This window comes from Ursus americanus, chromosome 5 (assembly GCF_024610735.1).
Source record: "Ursus americanus isolate L20-20 chromosome 5, mUrsAme1.1.p, whole genome shotgun sequence".
Classification (NCBI taxonomy): domain Eukaryota; kingdom Metazoa; phylum Chordata; class Mammalia; order Carnivora; family Ursidae; genus Ursus; species Ursus americanus.
In genome coordinates this window covers 52,887,780-52,903,876 of record NC_142131.1, presented here as the reverse complement: position 1 = coordinate 52,903,876, position 16,097 = coordinate 52,887,780, and the positions used below count along the sequence as shown (strand labels likewise).

General features: G+C 44.1%; 2 protein-coding genes across 4 annotated transcripts; both read left to right on the top strand.

Annotated features, from left to right (window-relative positions):
- Window positions 1-4: 4 nt before the first annotated feature.
- HARS2 (histidyl-tRNA synthetase 2, mitochondrial) lies at window positions 5-7,130 on the top strand. 2 transcript variants are annotated; one of them, XM_045794488.2, is made up of 14 exons: window positions 5-89; window positions 198-348; window positions 1,559-1,633; window positions 1,899-2,018; window positions 2,144-2,239; window positions 3,299-3,424; window positions 3,530-3,637; window positions 3,897-3,995; window positions 4,285-4,378; window positions 4,708-4,835; window positions 4,929-5,168; window positions 5,342-5,458; window positions 5,665-5,811; window positions 6,346-7,130. In XM_045794488.2, exons 2-14 carry the CDS (start codon window positions 241-243, stop codon window positions 6,403-6,405), a joined length of 1,518 nt encoding a protein of 505 aa, XP_045650444.1. In that variant the 5' UTR covers window positions 5-89; window positions 198-240; the 3' UTR covers window positions 6,406-7,130. The 2 variants fall into 2 exon arrangements, with proteins under 2 accessions (XP_045650444.1, XP_045650443.1); XM_045794487.2 differs by lacking the exon at window positions 5-89 and having other exon boundaries at window positions 96-348.
- On the top strand, window positions 6,393-13,689 carry ZMAT2 (zinc finger matrin-type 2). Of its 2 annotated transcripts, none has more exons than XM_087862214.1 (6): window positions 6,393-6,532; window positions 8,364-8,457; window positions 9,745-9,868; window positions 11,277-11,350; window positions 11,808-11,953; window positions 12,661-13,689. In XM_087862214.1, exons 1-6 carry the CDS (start codon window positions 6,494-6,496, stop codon window positions 12,802-12,804), a joined length of 621 nt encoding a protein of 206 aa, XP_087718340.1. In that variant the 5' UTR covers window positions 6,393-6,493; the 3' UTR covers window positions 12,805-13,689. The 2 variants fall into 2 exon arrangements, with proteins under 2 accessions (XP_087718340.1, XP_045650445.1); XM_045794489.2 differs by lacking the exon at window positions 6,393-6,532 and adding an exon at window positions 7,875-8,029.
- The last annotated feature ends 2,408 nt before the right edge of the window (window positions 13,690-16,097 follow it).

The following is a 16,097-nucleotide window of genomic DNA, read 5'->3' as shown; positions in this document are numbered from 1 at the left end:
AGCACAACAACCGCTTCCGTCTGCTACCGGAAGTGCTGAAGCTGAAACGGAGCCTGAGGGGTCCGGAGCTAATCCTCAGGGTTGGGAAGGTGCGGAAGTGACCACCTTTTCGTTGGTGCTACGGGTAACCTCTACAGTCCTCTGCACCCTTACTGGGGTGGGCTGAAATCCTGAAATCCGACCTGCCTCGTTCCCAGGTCCTTTGGCTCCTGTCTCGGAAAGGCGGCTTCCTGTTACACGATGCCCCCGTTGGGACTCCTGCACATGAGGGCCTGGGCTTCACTGTTTAGCCGGCTCCTGCGGCCGCCCGGTGTTGTGTGCATCAGGGAGGTCCATTTTCATAGCCAGGTGAGCCAGACTGAGTGTTCTGTTGGGGCAGGATATCCAGGTATGAAACATGGACTCGCAGCCTGCAGCCCTGTAGTACAGTCGGGTTTTTTGAGTAGTTTACCGGTCCTGAGCTAAGCATTTTAGATGCTTTGTCATTTAATCCTCATAGCCGTTTTGAGAGGTTAGGATTATTTCCGTTTTACAGTTTAGGAAACAGTCTGCAAGGTAAAATGACTTACGTACGGATACATAGTAAGGGAGCATTTTTAATAGAGGTCCACAATCCCTTATGTGAACCTTTTGGGGTCACATTCTTAACCAAAGTATATGAATATCCCCATTAAGTGAGATGACTGAAGACCCCACATAGACTGAGTTCACATTAGAGTTTACCTCAAAATGAGCTTCAAAAAGAAACCCCACAAGAAACCACTTTTCGGTTTTTAGAGATTTTTGGATTTTGGAATTGCAGAGGAAGGACTGTGGACTTGAACTGCCATTCTTTGGAGGAGAGAATCCCCCAAAATATGGAACTGCCACACCCTTTTATCTCTGGAAGGGCATACAGCCTGCTGCTAATAAACAAAATTACCAATTCAGTTTTACTTTGGTAAAGACCCTAGCAGATGCTTTGTGCTATCATGAACAGCAGGCTTCAGATCTTTTGTTACTAATTTTCAGTTACAGCATCCTACCAGTCTGATTTTTTAGTTCAATTTGGATATCTATTCCTGTTCACTCCACAAGCATGTTGTGTGCTTTGGGCTTGTTCTCTTCTGTCTTTAGATTACTTTTTCCATGTCTCTAAGCCTAATGACCATTGCTATCTTACTAAAAATTCATGTTTCTGCTCTTTGAGTACGAACTAAGAATTGGAGATCATACTAATCCCTACTCCTAGATGGTTGGTGGCGGTAGTGGTGGGTTGTTCTGTGCCTTCATTGTTCTCAGGTGCTTAAACTTTTCCAGACATTTAAAAACTCCAAATACAGGGTATACATTTAAAAACGCCAAGTATGATAAAGACCTGATCTCATGTGTATTAAGTATATAGTGCAAGTACGATGTATGTTTTGGAGGGAGGCTGAGATTGAAATAGATAAAACAGTGTTCAGGTTGACTGTTGCTCAGGGCCAGATGTCTCTGCAGGTCTGGCCATAGGGCCAGAGATGTCCCAGGTCTGGCTAGTCTTGTGACGCACATCTCACATTCCTTTTTCTTTTGCCAGGTTTCAGAGGCAGTGTTAACGTCCCAACTGAAACCACAGCACGAGAAATCAAATTTTATTATCAAGACACCAAAGGTAATGCCCTTTTCCCCACCATGTCCTATTAGAGTGCCTTGGACGACTGCCCTCCTCTCTGCCCTCCACTCTGCTTGTCTCTTCCTAATCCCTTTTAATGTCTTTTAAGACTGACTTAAAAAAACTTAACTATTCTTGAGATACTGATCAGGCTCAGTCAACTGAACTCAAAGAGATTTCAACTTCAGACTTTCGATTATAGATGTTGTCTTAAATGGCCTTGTTTTGGGTCTGTGTTTTCACTATGGCTGCTTTTGGTTTCTAGGGCACCAGAGATCTTAGTCCCCAGCAGATGGTTGTGAGGGAGAAAATTCTTGATATGGTTATTGGCTGCTTTAAACGTCATGGAGCAAAGAGATTAGATACTCCAGCATTTGAGCTTAAGGTAAAAGGAGAAAAGAGAGTGCTGGAACTCCATTTCTTTACCTGCCTTCAGTTTCCCAAAGAGCTTTTAGCCTGTGTTCTGGGTTCCTCCTTTGAACTGTGGTGGTTTTTGTTTGATCCCTGCAGGAAATGCTCACTGAGAAGTATGGAGAGGACTCTGGGCTAATCTATGATCTGAAGGATCAGGGTGGAGAGCTGCTGTCCCTGCGCTATGACCTTACTGTATCTTTCTGAGTGTTAGAGACTGACATCTCTTTCTAAACCCAGAGGGCTTTCTTTGACAAAAGCAACAGCAGTGCCTCTGGGATCCTGTAGGTCTGTTTGCAGCAGCCTTTACTTCCAGTTCCTCCCAGAAGGCAATTCTGCCAGCAGAGCTTGGCCTAGAGCACTGTCATTTACCTTTATTGTGTATCAGACTCCCTTGGCGAAGATTGCAGAAATACAGATTTCTGGCCCTTAGCCCCAGATATTAATTCTGTACGTGGAGTAGAGTTCAGCAATCTGCATTTTTTTTTTTTTTAAGATTTTATTCATTTATTTGACAGAGAGAGAGAGACAGCCAGTGAGAGAGGGAACACAAGCAGGGGGAGTGGGAGAGGAAGAAGCAGGCTCCCAGCAGAGGAGCCTGATGTGGGGCTCGATCCTAGGACTCCGGGATCACGCCCTGAGCCGAAGGCAGACGCTGAACGACTGAGCCACCCAGGCGCCCCAGCAATCTGCATTTTAAATAGTCACCAGGGGTCATGAAGAGGCAGGTGGTCCTCAACCTATACTTTAAGAAACATTGACATTAAAAAAAAGAAGAAAGAAAAGAAAGGGAGGGAAGAAGGAAGGAAGGAAGGAAGGAAGGAAGGAAGGAAGGAAGGGAGGAAGGAAAAGAGAGAAAAGAAAAGAAACGTTGACATAGAAGTTGCAGGCAAATCCAGGTTCTGAAACTTGACTGTTTTGAAGTGGTTGAGAATTGATCTGAATGGGAAGGAATAGCCCATACTTGGAGTTCTTGGGTCATTTCTGTCTCATTCAGTGGGCAGTAGGCCAGCTTCCCCTGCTTTTTTACTGAGCTTGCACTTTTGCTTGGTGGGATTCCTTCATTCCTTTATATATATTGAATGTCAAGCACTGCTAGGCCTTGGGAATAGTGGGAAACAAGGCAGAGAACGTCCTTGTTTTCACCGTAATTGGTTGAGATCCAATTGGTAATGGCCCAGTTCTCCCAAATGTCCGTACACTGGGCCTAAGCTTTGAATGCAGTATGTTTTCTCCTTAACCTGTTTATGTGAGGTCCCTTTTGCTCGTTATCTGGCCATGAATAAAGTGAAGAAGATGAAACGCTACCATGTCGGAAAGGTGTGGCGGCGAGAGAGCCCAACCATAGTCCAAGGCCGCTACAGGGAGTTCTGCCAGTGTGTAAGTGACCAGATGTGGGCGGCATGGTTTGATAGTTTGGGGAGTTACAACCTGGGAACAGCTTGCTCAGTGAAGATTTTTCTTTTCCCTTTTTCTTTGCTGTAGGATTTTGACATTGCTGGTCAATTTGACCCTATGATCCCTGATGCAGAGTGTTTGAAGATCATGTGTGAAATCCTAAGTGGGTTGCAGCTTGGGGACTTTCTCATTAAGGTGAGACCAGGGTTGAAGACTGAGGGGAGAAGTCTGGATTTGGCCTGACGCTCTCCTAAAACATAGGTGAGCCCGGCCTTTAAGCCTGTAGACCTGGGACTTTCTCAGTACAGCTGTTGTGTTTCATCTATATCTATATACTCATGCTATGATATTTTTTTTTCCTGTCCTTTTTATGAGACAGGCTAATAGGGACTGCCATTGTTTTGAGGGAGAGGGCATTGACAAGGCACTTGGGTTATTTCCATTGAGTTCATAGGTCAACGATCGGCGGATTTTGGATGGGATGTTGGCTGTCTGTGGTGTTCCTGAAAGCAAGTTCCATGCCATCTGCTCCTCAATAGACAAACTAGACAAGGTAACTAAAAAGACATGCTTCAGTAGACGACATCAGAGTCTCTGCCCTGCCCTCAAATCTGTACCCCTAGAGAAAAATAAGGAGAAGGTGACTGGAAGTGAGCTTTTTCTGGGGAAGGTAAGGAGATATTCCAAAGCAAGACCTGAGATTCGTTGTGCAGTGGGTTGACTGTGGCTGCATTTCCTAAGCTGCCTCTGACTTTTTTGAGTATAGTGTTAGCTACTCGTGATATTTCCAGTTAGATGAAGAAGGATCTTGGAACTGGGCTAATGTTTGGGTGTTTGCACAGATATCTTGGAATGATGTGAGACATGAGATGGTGGCAAAGAAAGGCCTGGCTCCTGAGGTGGCTGATAGAATTGGTGACTATATCCAATGTCATGGTAAGAACCAGCATTTTCAGAGCTGTGTGAGAGAACTGGAGTGAGGGGGATGTGTGTACAACTTCTACCTCTGAAACAGCTCCTTTCCAAAGACAAGCTAAGCGCCAGAGCCTGACCTGAATTTAATTTCACTTTTACTTAGTGTAATAACCACTTTATGTCTTCAGATGGCAAAGGCAGAGGAAGAGAGTCTGGTCATAAGAGATCAGAATTTTTATTTTTTTTTAAATAAAATGAGGAGGATTAGCTGGAGCATATTAAGAATAAATTTGGGTAAAACACATCTGTGTGAGAGCACAGACCTGATTTCTCCCCATATGTCTCCCCAGGTGGGGTGTCCTTGGTAGAGGAAATGTTCCAGGATTCTAGACTATCCCAGAACAAGCAGGCCATAGAGGGCTTGGGGGACTTGAAGCTGCTATTTGAATACCTGACTTTATTTGGAATTGCTGAGAAGGTAAGCTGAGTTGGGAGTGGACTTCCTGCTGAACTTTGGGATTCTCAGGGTCCTGAGTCTTTTTTTGGACTTACTATAGTCTTGTTCCCACAGATCTCTTTTGACCTAAGCCTAGCTCGGGGACTGGACTACTATACTGGAGTGATCTATGAAGCAGTGCTACTACAGACCCCAGCTCAGGCTGAGGAGTCCCTCAATGTGGGCAGTGTGGCTGCTGGTGGACGCTATGATGGGTTGGTGGGCATGTTTGACCCCAAGGGCCACAAGGTGCCATGTGTGGGGCTCAGTATTGGGGTGGAGCGAATCTTCGCCATTGTGGAACAGAGGATGAAGGTAGGTCCTAGGTAGGGGTGGATTGGGCCTGGAGACTAAAAACTCATGTTTGTGGATATACAGTTGGACTGTTTTTCTGATGATTCTTTTTGTCTTTTTTTTTTTTTTTTTTTTAATTACTGATGCACAAGAAGTTTTTTATTAGTTTTACTTTCTTTTCTCTCTTTAATCAGACTTCTGGTCAGAAGATACGGACCACAGAGACCCAAGTGTTTGTGGCCACACCACAGAAGAACTTTCTTCATGAACGGTTGAAGCTAATTTCAGAGCTTTGGGATGCTGGGATCAAGGTATTGTAGAACCTATATCCAGGTCATCTAGGTATGTGTAGCCATTTCAGGTGGCCATTTCTACCTAAAGTCTAAGGTGGAACTCAAGACCTTTCTAGTCTTCACTTAAGTGTCTTCTAGTAGGAGGGCTAGCTACTTATTTCTTTGGAAATGCTTGAGGAGTGTGGTTACTTCTAAGCCCCTTATTCTGACTTCACTCTTTTCAGGCAGAGCTGCTGTATAAGAACAATCCTAAACTACTAACTCAGCTGCACTACTGTGAGCACACGGGCATTCCACTGGCGGTCATTATTGGTGAGCAAGAATTGAAGGAAGGGGTAATCAAGCTTCGTTCAGTGGCCAGCAGGGAGGAGGTGAGTGGGGGAAATAGAAGGAATCAAGTATTTTACCTTTCTTAGATTCTTTAAGAAATATGTGTCTTACGGCTGAGGAAATATCTCCAGGGTTAATAGTGTTAAAGATGAATGAAGACCCATGCAGGCAATCCTTTAACCAGTGAGTATTAGCGAGGTGGGCAGAAGGACCGATGAAATCTTTATGGGTATTTTGAGACCAGTCCAACAAAATAGACGTAGATCAGGTGTTTGAAAACCCCTCTCCACCGCCCCCCCCCCTTTTAAAGATTTTATTTTTTATGTAATCTCTCCACCCTGCTTGGGGCTCGAACTCACAACGCCAAAGTCAAGGGTCACATGAGCCAGGCAAGTGCCCCAGATGTTTGAATCTCTTTAGTGTTGAGGGCATACCTTCTTGAAGCCCACACTTCTTCCTACTGGTTATATAAGTACGGGAGCAGATGCAGGGTAAAATGAATCTAGAAAAGCAGTGACTAAGAAGCTAGTATCACTCTTTATAGTTTGCCACATGAGGGTTCTCTTATGTTACAGGTGGCCATTAAACGGGAAAATCTTGTGGCCGAAATTCAGAAGAGACTATCTGAGTCTTGATCGTTGCCTGCTTGCCATCTGCTGCTCTTTCTAGAAGATATTTCTTTTAGGACTAAGTTCCTGATGGACTTCACAACTGCTGGCCAGGATGGGTGACATGTTCCTCTGCTTCCTCCATCCTTTCTGGGTACAGAACTGTAGGAGGCCCTGAGGACTCCTGGGCTAGTGTGAGCAGCTATTCTGCATGGGTGCAGATGGCTGGTATGTGAAAGAGATGTGCTCTAACTGCAGAGACAGATGGCAGATTTGAAGTGCCATTGAATGCTGCCAAGAGGTGCTCAAGGCTCTAGGAAAGTTGCCTCAGGCTGAGACCATTGAGATCAGAAGTCAGATACTTGACCTACCACTACGGCTTCTGAATCAGATTCTTGGAAGTTTGTCCACAACCTGCCCTTGGCTTGTCCAGGGAGTTTTGGGAGACAGCAGGAAAGGGGCAAATGGCTGCTTTCTCCTTTGTGAGGACGAAGATGCTATCCTAAGGGCATAGCAGTGCTCATTTTGATGTGGTATCTCTCTAGTCCATCTACTCTTAATACAGTGAGGCTGTCTGTTTAGTAACCTGAATGTTGAATTTAGTAGGTGACTGACAAAATGGTCTAATCTTTTGAGATTTTGGAGACCATTTCCTGTGCCAGAATTACTGCTCGACTATATTCCGTGTTCTCCTATGGAAGTGGCTGTTCTAGAAGTGATTGGATAATATATTAAATAAAATATTAAATGTAGTAGTTTGGGTGATTTGTTATCAGGAGATTGGTTTGCATAGGCCGTAGAAAACGCTGGAGTGTACACTGGAGAATTCTGAGAGCTAGGAGAAACCTCCCAGGGGTGATGCTTCTGTATTCAGTGAAGGGAGCAGTCACAGTTCCCCAGTGCTCCCCACTGCCTCCCCCCCAACTTGGAGATACAGTCATGTTGAAGTCAGCATATAGTGAGCCATCTGCCATAGTTCTTCACCCTACCACATTGCTGATGACTGGCCTTTCCAAGTCCAATCATGTTGATTAAATTGTGCCCTATAGATTGAATGACTATAAAGTTCTTCACTGAAGGAAAAAGATGAGTTAAGCGAAGGGTGATAGCATTGCTTCCAAATAAAGAGACAATGTGCAAAAAATGATTTCTATATATGCGCTGGGAAGGCTGCAACTTAAAAACACTGGTGTTGGGACCACATTTTTAGTGCATACAGGCAAATGGGGCAGCTAGAGGCTCCCGATAACCCATTCAGCCTCAAAGAAAATTTAGAAACTCTTGGCAAACGCACGCAAAATTGATTAGACTAGATCAGAGGGCACTGATTTGAACCGTTTCCTTGTTTGTAAAATAGACGAGTTGAAGCAGATCAGCACTTCGATGCTTGTTTAGAAAGCCAAGGCAAAAAACGTTTGTACGCGCCCTTACTTCCGTGTTGCTTCATACTCTCCGTGCGCATGCGCCATTTCCTCGGGGCAGAGGAGGGCCCAATAAGCCTGTTTTAGAAGCCCTCCAGTCCTTAGCTCGTTTAGAACGCGAGACTCTCAGCTTATTGGAGGGCAAGCTTGCTTTACGGCTCAGGGTCGCTTTTTACGTCATTTTCCGGCTTCCCATTCACTTCGCAGTGAAGATGGCGTCGGGCAGCGGGGTAGGTGTTGTGTGTGAGGAGGCTTTGGTCGGGGGGCAGGGGGTGGCTTCTCAGCGCGGAATATCCTGCACCCGACTGGCTTCTCAACACCTCCTTGCGGTCCAGTGGCCCGGGTTCAAGACCTTCCCCGTGGAGTGCGGGCGCAGGGTCTGTGGAATCGCGGAGGTCTCTCGGGTTGGGGTCCTGAGGCCACCTCAGCCTCCTGGTGCAGTCCGGAGAGTCTTCGCTCTCTACAGGTCCGGGGGTCGCCTTGCCAGCGTGGACGCGGTCCCCTCCGTTCCTCTAGGGGTCGGATATGATTAGCGACGAATCTTGAGCGCTTTTCTCCTTACAGACAAAAAACTTGGACTTTCGCCGAAAGTGGGACAAAGATGAATATGAGAAGCTCGCCGAGAAGAGGCTCACGGAAGAGAGAGAAAAGAAGGATGGTGGGTGCCTACTCCATCAAGGGCTACGGGTATTGTAGAGGCGAAGTCACAACAGGAGAGCGGGTTGGGTAGTTGAAATGAGATGTCCTCGTATCCTGTGTAACCCCTGGCAGTGTTGCCTCCCTGGTTCTTGATTTCTTAATGTATAAAGTGAGAGCGAGGAAATAGAGTGAGGCGGTTTTGAGGTGTTTTCCAGCTCTGTTTCCTCTGCTTTCTTGCTCTCCTTTTGCTTAGCTCATTTCCTACTTTCCTCAAGTACAGAAAAGAGAGTAGAATCCTTAGTACAGAAATGGAGTATTTTGTTGCTGTGCATTACTGCTACTCTTTTCCTTGAAGTCACTTAAGGGGAAGTAGAACATGACTGGCCCAATAAAGACCTTCCCCTATAGTCTGGGAAGAGCAAGGGTACTCACCAAGAAATGTGTGATTGTGTTCAGCTGGTGGTTAGTAGTACTGTTCTCTGTGTTTTGTACAGTGTCAGGGAGTTGGTTCTCCTTTCCTAGATAGGGAGTCCCCTATACAAAAAGAAATTTTGTTTTTTCATCTGTTTTCAGACATATGCATTCTTCTTTCACTTTACTGTCACACCACCTTGTATACACTAATCCTTTTAGTTTTGATGTAATTTGTACAGTAGTGCCAAGTATGTAACAGGTTATTTCCTGAATGTTGGTCCCCTTTTAAAAATTTTCCCAGCCCTCTGAAGATTCCTTTTCTGTTATGCTTGGGGTGCCTGTCTGAAAGTATTACTGAATATTCTTGATTTTATTTTAATTTTTTTTATCTTTTTTTTTTTAAGATTTTATTTATTTATTTGAGAGAGAGAGCATGAGCGGGGTGGGGGCAGAGGGAGAAGCAGACTTCCCGCTGAGCACGGAGCCTGATGTGGAACTTGATCCCAGGACCCTGGAATCATGACCTGAGCTGAAGGCGGATGCTTAACCGACTGAGCCACCCAGCACCCCTCCTTGCTTTTCTTTTAAAAGTTTGCTTTTTGTGAAAATTAAGAACTCCCTTCAATTCAGTTAATCAATAAATAAAAATCTTTGCTTTTAGATTTGTTGGTTTTAAAGTGATAAAAGCCTCTAGAGAGTTTAGGGATTGCTTATCATTTTTCCTATGTTGAGATTCTCCCTAGCTGCTTCTAGAAGTAGTCATTGTGTCCCTTGGTTCAGGCTCAAGAAAGAAATGAGAGTAGACATCTGTATTTCCGGTTTCATGCATTTTTTTCCTTTCTGCTTAAGGAACTGTAATATTAAAGGGACTTCTTTCTCTTTTATATTTTAGGAAAACCAGTGCAGCCAGTCAAACGGGAGCTTCTCCGGCATAGAGACTATAAGGTGGACCTGGAATCCAAGCTTGGGAAGACAATTGTCATTACCAAGACCACGCCACAATCTGAGATGGGAGGGTGAGTGACTTTTCGTCTTTCTCAGGAGCCAGGAATAGGTCAAATAAACTGTCTTCGTTGGTTTTAGCAAGTGTTGAGGAGGTTCTCTGGCCCCAGGAGAACAGCCATGTTACCCTATAATTCTACCTTTAGATTTGTCCCCCCACCCCTCCCCAAGGCCTCAACTAAACATTATAGTGTCTTTAGGAGGGACCACTCTGTAGGCCTCTTCATATTAGCACTGTAACTACCTCTTAATATCTTAAGAGGACGAAATGAAGGAAAGGACTACTGAGGACATTTCGAGGGGAGAGATTAGGTGGAGCTAGAATGGAGCCTGGGAGCTGTTGATGGTGAATAAAGGGAGTTGAGGTTCCAGATTCCCTGCAAAAAGTACATTGTAGTTGTTATGGATTGCTTGATCGTACACCTTCCTCCTAGACCAAGACCCATAACCCGTGGGAAGAAGTGTCCTGCAAGAACTGTAGTCTTTTGCCTACCAATACTTCTTTGTTCATTTAGGTTTTCTAGTAGGGCAAAACAGCAGTGAGTGACATGTCTCTGGGTTGCTTAGAAAACCCACTAACATCATTTCTCTCTGTGTTAGTTATCTGTTGCTGTGTAAATTAACAAATTCACCCAAAAGTTAGCAGCATAAAACAGCAGATAGCTTACAATTTCTATGGGTAAGTAATCCGGACAAGACTTAACCTCTGTGGTTCTGGCTTAGGGTTTCATAAAGCTTCACCGAAGGTGTCTGCTGGGTCTGCATTCATCTGAGGCGTAAGTGGGTGTGATTGATTTGATTGAAAGCTCTTTCATGTGATAGTTCTTTGGAGGCCTCAGTTCTTTGCCTCATGGGCCTCTCCATAGTGATGCTCACAGTAAAGCAAGTGACATCCCCAGAGTAAGACATAGACAAAGACCGAAGCCACTTTTTTTTTTAATAACCTAATCTTGAAAGTGCTATAGCATCACTTTTAAACTTTTCTTTTAAGATTTTATTTATTTATTTGAGAGAGAGAGCACGAACAGAAAGAGGGGTAGAGGGAGAAGCAGACTCCCTGCTGAGCAGGGAGCCTGATGGAGGGCTATCGTCCCAGGACCCTGAGATCATGACCTGAGCTGAAGGCAGATGCTTAACTGACTGAGCCATCAGGCATCCTGAAATATTCTTTTGGTCACAGACCAGCCTTGGTACAAATTGGGAGGGGACTGCCCAAGGTACGAATACCAGGAATTTGGGGATCGTTGTGGGGCCATCTTGGAGGTTGGCTACCGTACTCTTTCAAGAGGTAATGCTTTATGAAAATGAGAAGTGCTTTCTTTGTAAAAAGAAAATTTACCTAAAAATATGAGTTTGTTGGTTGAAAACATTAAGATCCTTACAGCTAGATTTGACACAAGTGGTGTTTCTTCTGTTTGCTAGGTATTACTGCAATGTCTGTGACTGTGTGGTGAAAGACTCTATCAACTTCCTGGATCACATTAACGGAAAGAAACGTAAGGCTTGGAGGTAGTTTGTGATAGGGCTGGGACTGGGTTTTGAAGGTGGAGTAGGGGAAAGGGTGGTTTCAGTTGGATCTTTTTTTAATGCCTGAGAATTTCTCCAGTGGCTTCAGTACGGGGCGTGCTTTACTTCATTATCTAGTGTTTCTGGAGGCCCTAAGATGAGACACTATTCTAGGCTCTCAACCAGCCCAGACCGTGGTCTTCTCCAAGGCCTAGCTGTCCCAGTTGGTGTGCATTTGCTCAGTAAGGGCAGTTGAAACCACTTGCATCTTGCTAACTTTAGCTGCTGCTTCTGGGAACAAGTAAAGCCAAGGGAGTTTTTTTTTCCAGTCCTAATTATTTTTGCTGTGTATTTTATGAGAAGTTTTTTTTTTTTAATATCAAAAACGTTTTGAGGGTCTGAGGATATTGTAATGCCATTACCTTTTTCACTATTGATCCCACCCAGATCAGCGAAATCTGGGCATGTCTATGCGTGTGGAACGTTCCACCTTGGATCAGGTGAAGAAGCGTTTTGAAGTCAACAAGAAGAAGATGGAAGAGAAACAGAAAGATTATGATTTTGAGGAAAGAATGAAAGAGCTCAGAGAAGAGGTAAGGCTCTGCTATCCTTACATCTTTTGTCCCCCAGCTTTGAATTTTGTGTTACAAATCAGGAGGAGGCTTCTTCATTCCACTCCCACCCCCAGAGGATAGTTGTATCCTGAATTTCACTATATTGGGGTAAACATTTATTGTCTTTGTTTGGGACTGTTGTGATCTTAAGGATATGGCTGTGAACCTATCCTTTTTTTCCTGGACTGTCTGGGCCTACTTTTTTTTTTGCTGCAGGAGGGATTAAATACACCTAGTCCCCACGAGGCACATGGAACCAGGCTGACTGGGTCAGAATTCTGTTTCCTTCACTTACTGGCTATGACTTTTGGGCGAGTTATATAATCTCTCCATGCCTCAGTTTTCCCATTAGAGATCTTAGTTTATAATCTCCATAAAGCGTTTAGATCAGTTACTGGCATGTACTGTGTGCCCCAGGGTGAGAGTTGTTATATGTGGTTTTGCTTCCGTAACCTTTTTAAGAACTAGAGATGAACTGGAATGTAGGACTGAGAAGTGCTCTTCACAGGCTAAAACTACTGTTTGTTGTTTCTTAAAATCTTTACTGTGGCTTTTCCTCTGCTCTTGAAATTTTACTTGTCTTTAACTATTTTCTCCTAAAGATAGAAAGGAATCTTGACACTCACTTGTCTCTTTCAACGTTTGGCTCAGGAGTCTGAACTGATTCTGAGTGATTTCCCCCCTAGGAGGAAAAGGCCAAAGCCTACAAGAAAGAGAAACAGAAGGAGAAGAAAAGGAGGGCTGAGGAGGACTTGACATTTGAGGAGGATGATGAGATGGCAGCTGTGATGGGCTTCTCTGGCTTTGGTTCCACCAAGAAGAGTTACTGAGGCTTTCTGTGCTTGGCTCTTTGCTAACTTCGTTTGTGTGTGGGGGGGTCATTTTTTAGGGGGTACTTGGGAAAGTCCTTAAGAGCCGCAATGGGGAGGGCTAGAGGGTGGGTGTCTGTGGTTTCCCTCTACTTTGGAAGAGAGCACAGGATGCAGAGGTAATGCTGTGGCATATGCCTTCAGCCTCAGTATATCACTGAAGTCACAGGACCTCTGCCTGAATTCCCAATAAAGAAAAATCTCTTCTGAGGCTGCTTTCCCAAAACTCCCCCTGTATCTTTCCCTCTTCATCTCTCCAATCTCTTCTCTGAGCATCCTACATTTATTCTGTGTTTTCCCTTTGTTTTAATTTTGACTCTTGCTTAGCCTGCAGCAGAAGGGTTCTCTGGGTCCCCAGTGTCCAGTTGATGGCACATTTTTGACCAGCCCTCTTTTCCCCCCAACCCCCCTGTGGTTCTCTACCACCTGTGCATGCATGTGTATTTCTGCCTGGGTCAGTGGTATGTGCGGGCGTGTGTGCATGAATTTGTCACATAGAGGGAGCCTGAGCTAGAACCTCAGAGCTTTGCTGCCTTGGGGCCTGATGTTCTTGGCTCCCTCAGTGCATGTAACAGGAAATTAAATGGGATGAGTGTTTGGTGTGGTTTTTGTTTGGTGAATTTTTTAAACTTTGTTTTTCATGTGTAGACTGTTCAGCTTTTCCTGTTTGTTTCATTTCATTGAGGATTACTCTTTTTTTTTTCTTCCTTGTGAGCAGGCTCTTGGAAGAACCTGTTTGATGCAAAAAAGAAAAAGGAAAAAAAAAAAAAACTTCATATGGGAGCCCTTGGGTCTCAGAGACTGTTCAACATGTATAATAAATGGCATTGACTGGGCCTATTCGCATTTGGTGGGAACATTCCATATTCTTCCCTGTGTATTGTTTTTTTTCCTTCCTACACTGAGTGTTTACATACAGAGTTGCTTCTTTCTTCTCCCTTCATTTGAGCCCTGTCACTTTTTTTTTTCTAGGTTCCTTCAGCACGAGTTGTATTTTCCTCTGATGGGATGTGTATCCGGAGGAGTCTGAACACAAATTTTCCTATAATTTTAGCCGCCTTTGGTCTGTTTTTGGAACAGAATTTAGGGTTGAACTTAGTATTTTCCTTACTATCTGCAGTTAGGCTAGGCACAGGGTTACTCGGTTTTGGCACTGTTGACATTTTGGGCTGGTTAATTCTTTGTAGTGGAGGTTCTCTTGTGCATTTCAGGATGTTTAGCAGTATCCCTAGCCTCTACTCACCAGAGACTGGTAGCACCTCCTCCCCGAGTTTGACAAATAAGGATGTGTCCCCAGGAGTTGGGGGTGAAATCCCTCCCCCGACCCCCATTGAGAAGCACTGATAAGCTCCCTTCCCTACTTTGGTCTAACTTGAGAACTGGATGGCGCAGACTGCTTAACTAAAGAAAAAGCTTTGATATTGCCTGGATTAGGTGCTGTGCCAGATCCCAGAAATACAGAGGAAAAAAATCAGTCTGTTGAACAAACCCAGCAATAGTTACACAAACTCCAACTAGGTGAATTCTATAATAACCTTCGGTGGTTCTGTATCCTGAAAAGTGGGCTTTATGTGGGTTAACCAGGCTGCCACCATATGGCTTATTTACATTCTCTGCCTCATTTAGCCCCTTGAAGCATCTGAACCACCTTTGGGTCCCTTAAAGTACTATACTCTTTCCTTTGGACTTTTGTACATAACTCCCTTGCTGCCGGGCATAACTTTTGCCTAATTTATTTCTGATGCTCAGTCTTGCCATTGGGATCACTGTGAATGTGTCTACTGGCTCGGAGCATTTCACATACAGTATTTGTTGGCCAGTTGCAGGCAGATTAGTGGGTTCTTTCCTTGACAGGATTTTGTGCTCTACAGGTCCTTCAAGTAATGCTCTACTCTAGTAGACTGGGCCCTTTTTCTCCCCCTTTCAAAGTAGGCTGGAGAAAGTGTCAGCTGAGTTCCTTCCATTTTTTACTATTCTTCAAGAGTACTAATTCAGCTTGTCTTCAAATGATTTTCCACCCTCTTTGGTACAGTGGAATCTTAACTTCGGTCACCTGTACTCTAAATTCAGACACCTGTCTCTAAATTCTCTTGCGACTGACATGTAGTTTGGGTCTCTGAGGGGTTGGTCTAGGTCATGGGTGTGTGAAGGGACTCAAGGTGGTGACTTGGAAAGAGGGAAGAAGGAGATGGGATGGAAATTTAGGAGCTCAGAACAATCCCAGGTAACTCAGAAATCTCTGGAAGAAACTTCTTTGATATTTGTAGTCTTTCTAAAATCCATGGAAATTTTGCATTCTGGTTGAGGAATATGCCCCCAACTGGCCTACGTGTGTTCATTTATTCAGTGATTGCTGAGATGCTGACCGTGTTCTAGGCCCTGGTATTCTTTTCTGGGGTAAGGCATCAGGGTTCTAGCTGTCATGGAATTTACATTCTGGTGGAATTGCCTTTAAAGTACCTAGGGAACAAAAGATCTGATGGCTTCGGATGATTCTTTGGCTTCAGGCACCTCTAGGGACTCTTGCATCTCTCATAGCCCCCTCCAAAAATTTAAGTGTGAAGATTCTTTAATCCAGCAATTCTACTCTTAAGTGTCTGTCCTGAAAACATACCTGTGTATGTGTACATATACTTACAAGGATGTTTACTGCAGCTTTGTTTATATAACAGTGAAACATTTAAAATAAAACTGGTACATTTATTCTTGAATATAATGCAACCATTACTATATATGTGAATTAGATCTGTGTACTAACAAGAAAGATCACCAAGACATACTGTTAAGTAAAAAAAGCACAAAACCAATACCAAACTGATTTCCACACCCACCCGAACTCCTTCATAAAACTATGTTGTACATACAGTTAAATATATAGATTGAGGAAAAAGGGCTGGAAAGGCACGCTGAGATTATAACTGGTTAATTGGAAGGAATTATGGGAAGAAAAAGGTTAGACGTTAAACTGTACAAAAAAGGAATAGAATATTCATGTGGGGCTATTTATTTTTGGTGGTTTTTTAAAAATTATTTTATTTTTGGTGCCAAAACCCAGGAATGAATATACGTGGGGGTTAGAATAATGTTTTGGTTTTTTTTTTTTAAGATTTTATTTATTTATTCGACAGAGATAGAGACAGCCAGCGAGAGAGGGAACACAAGCAGGGGGAGTGGGAGAGGAAGAAGCAGGCTCATAGCGGAGGAGCCTGATGTGGGGCTCGATCCCATAACGCCGGGATCACGCCCTGAGCTGA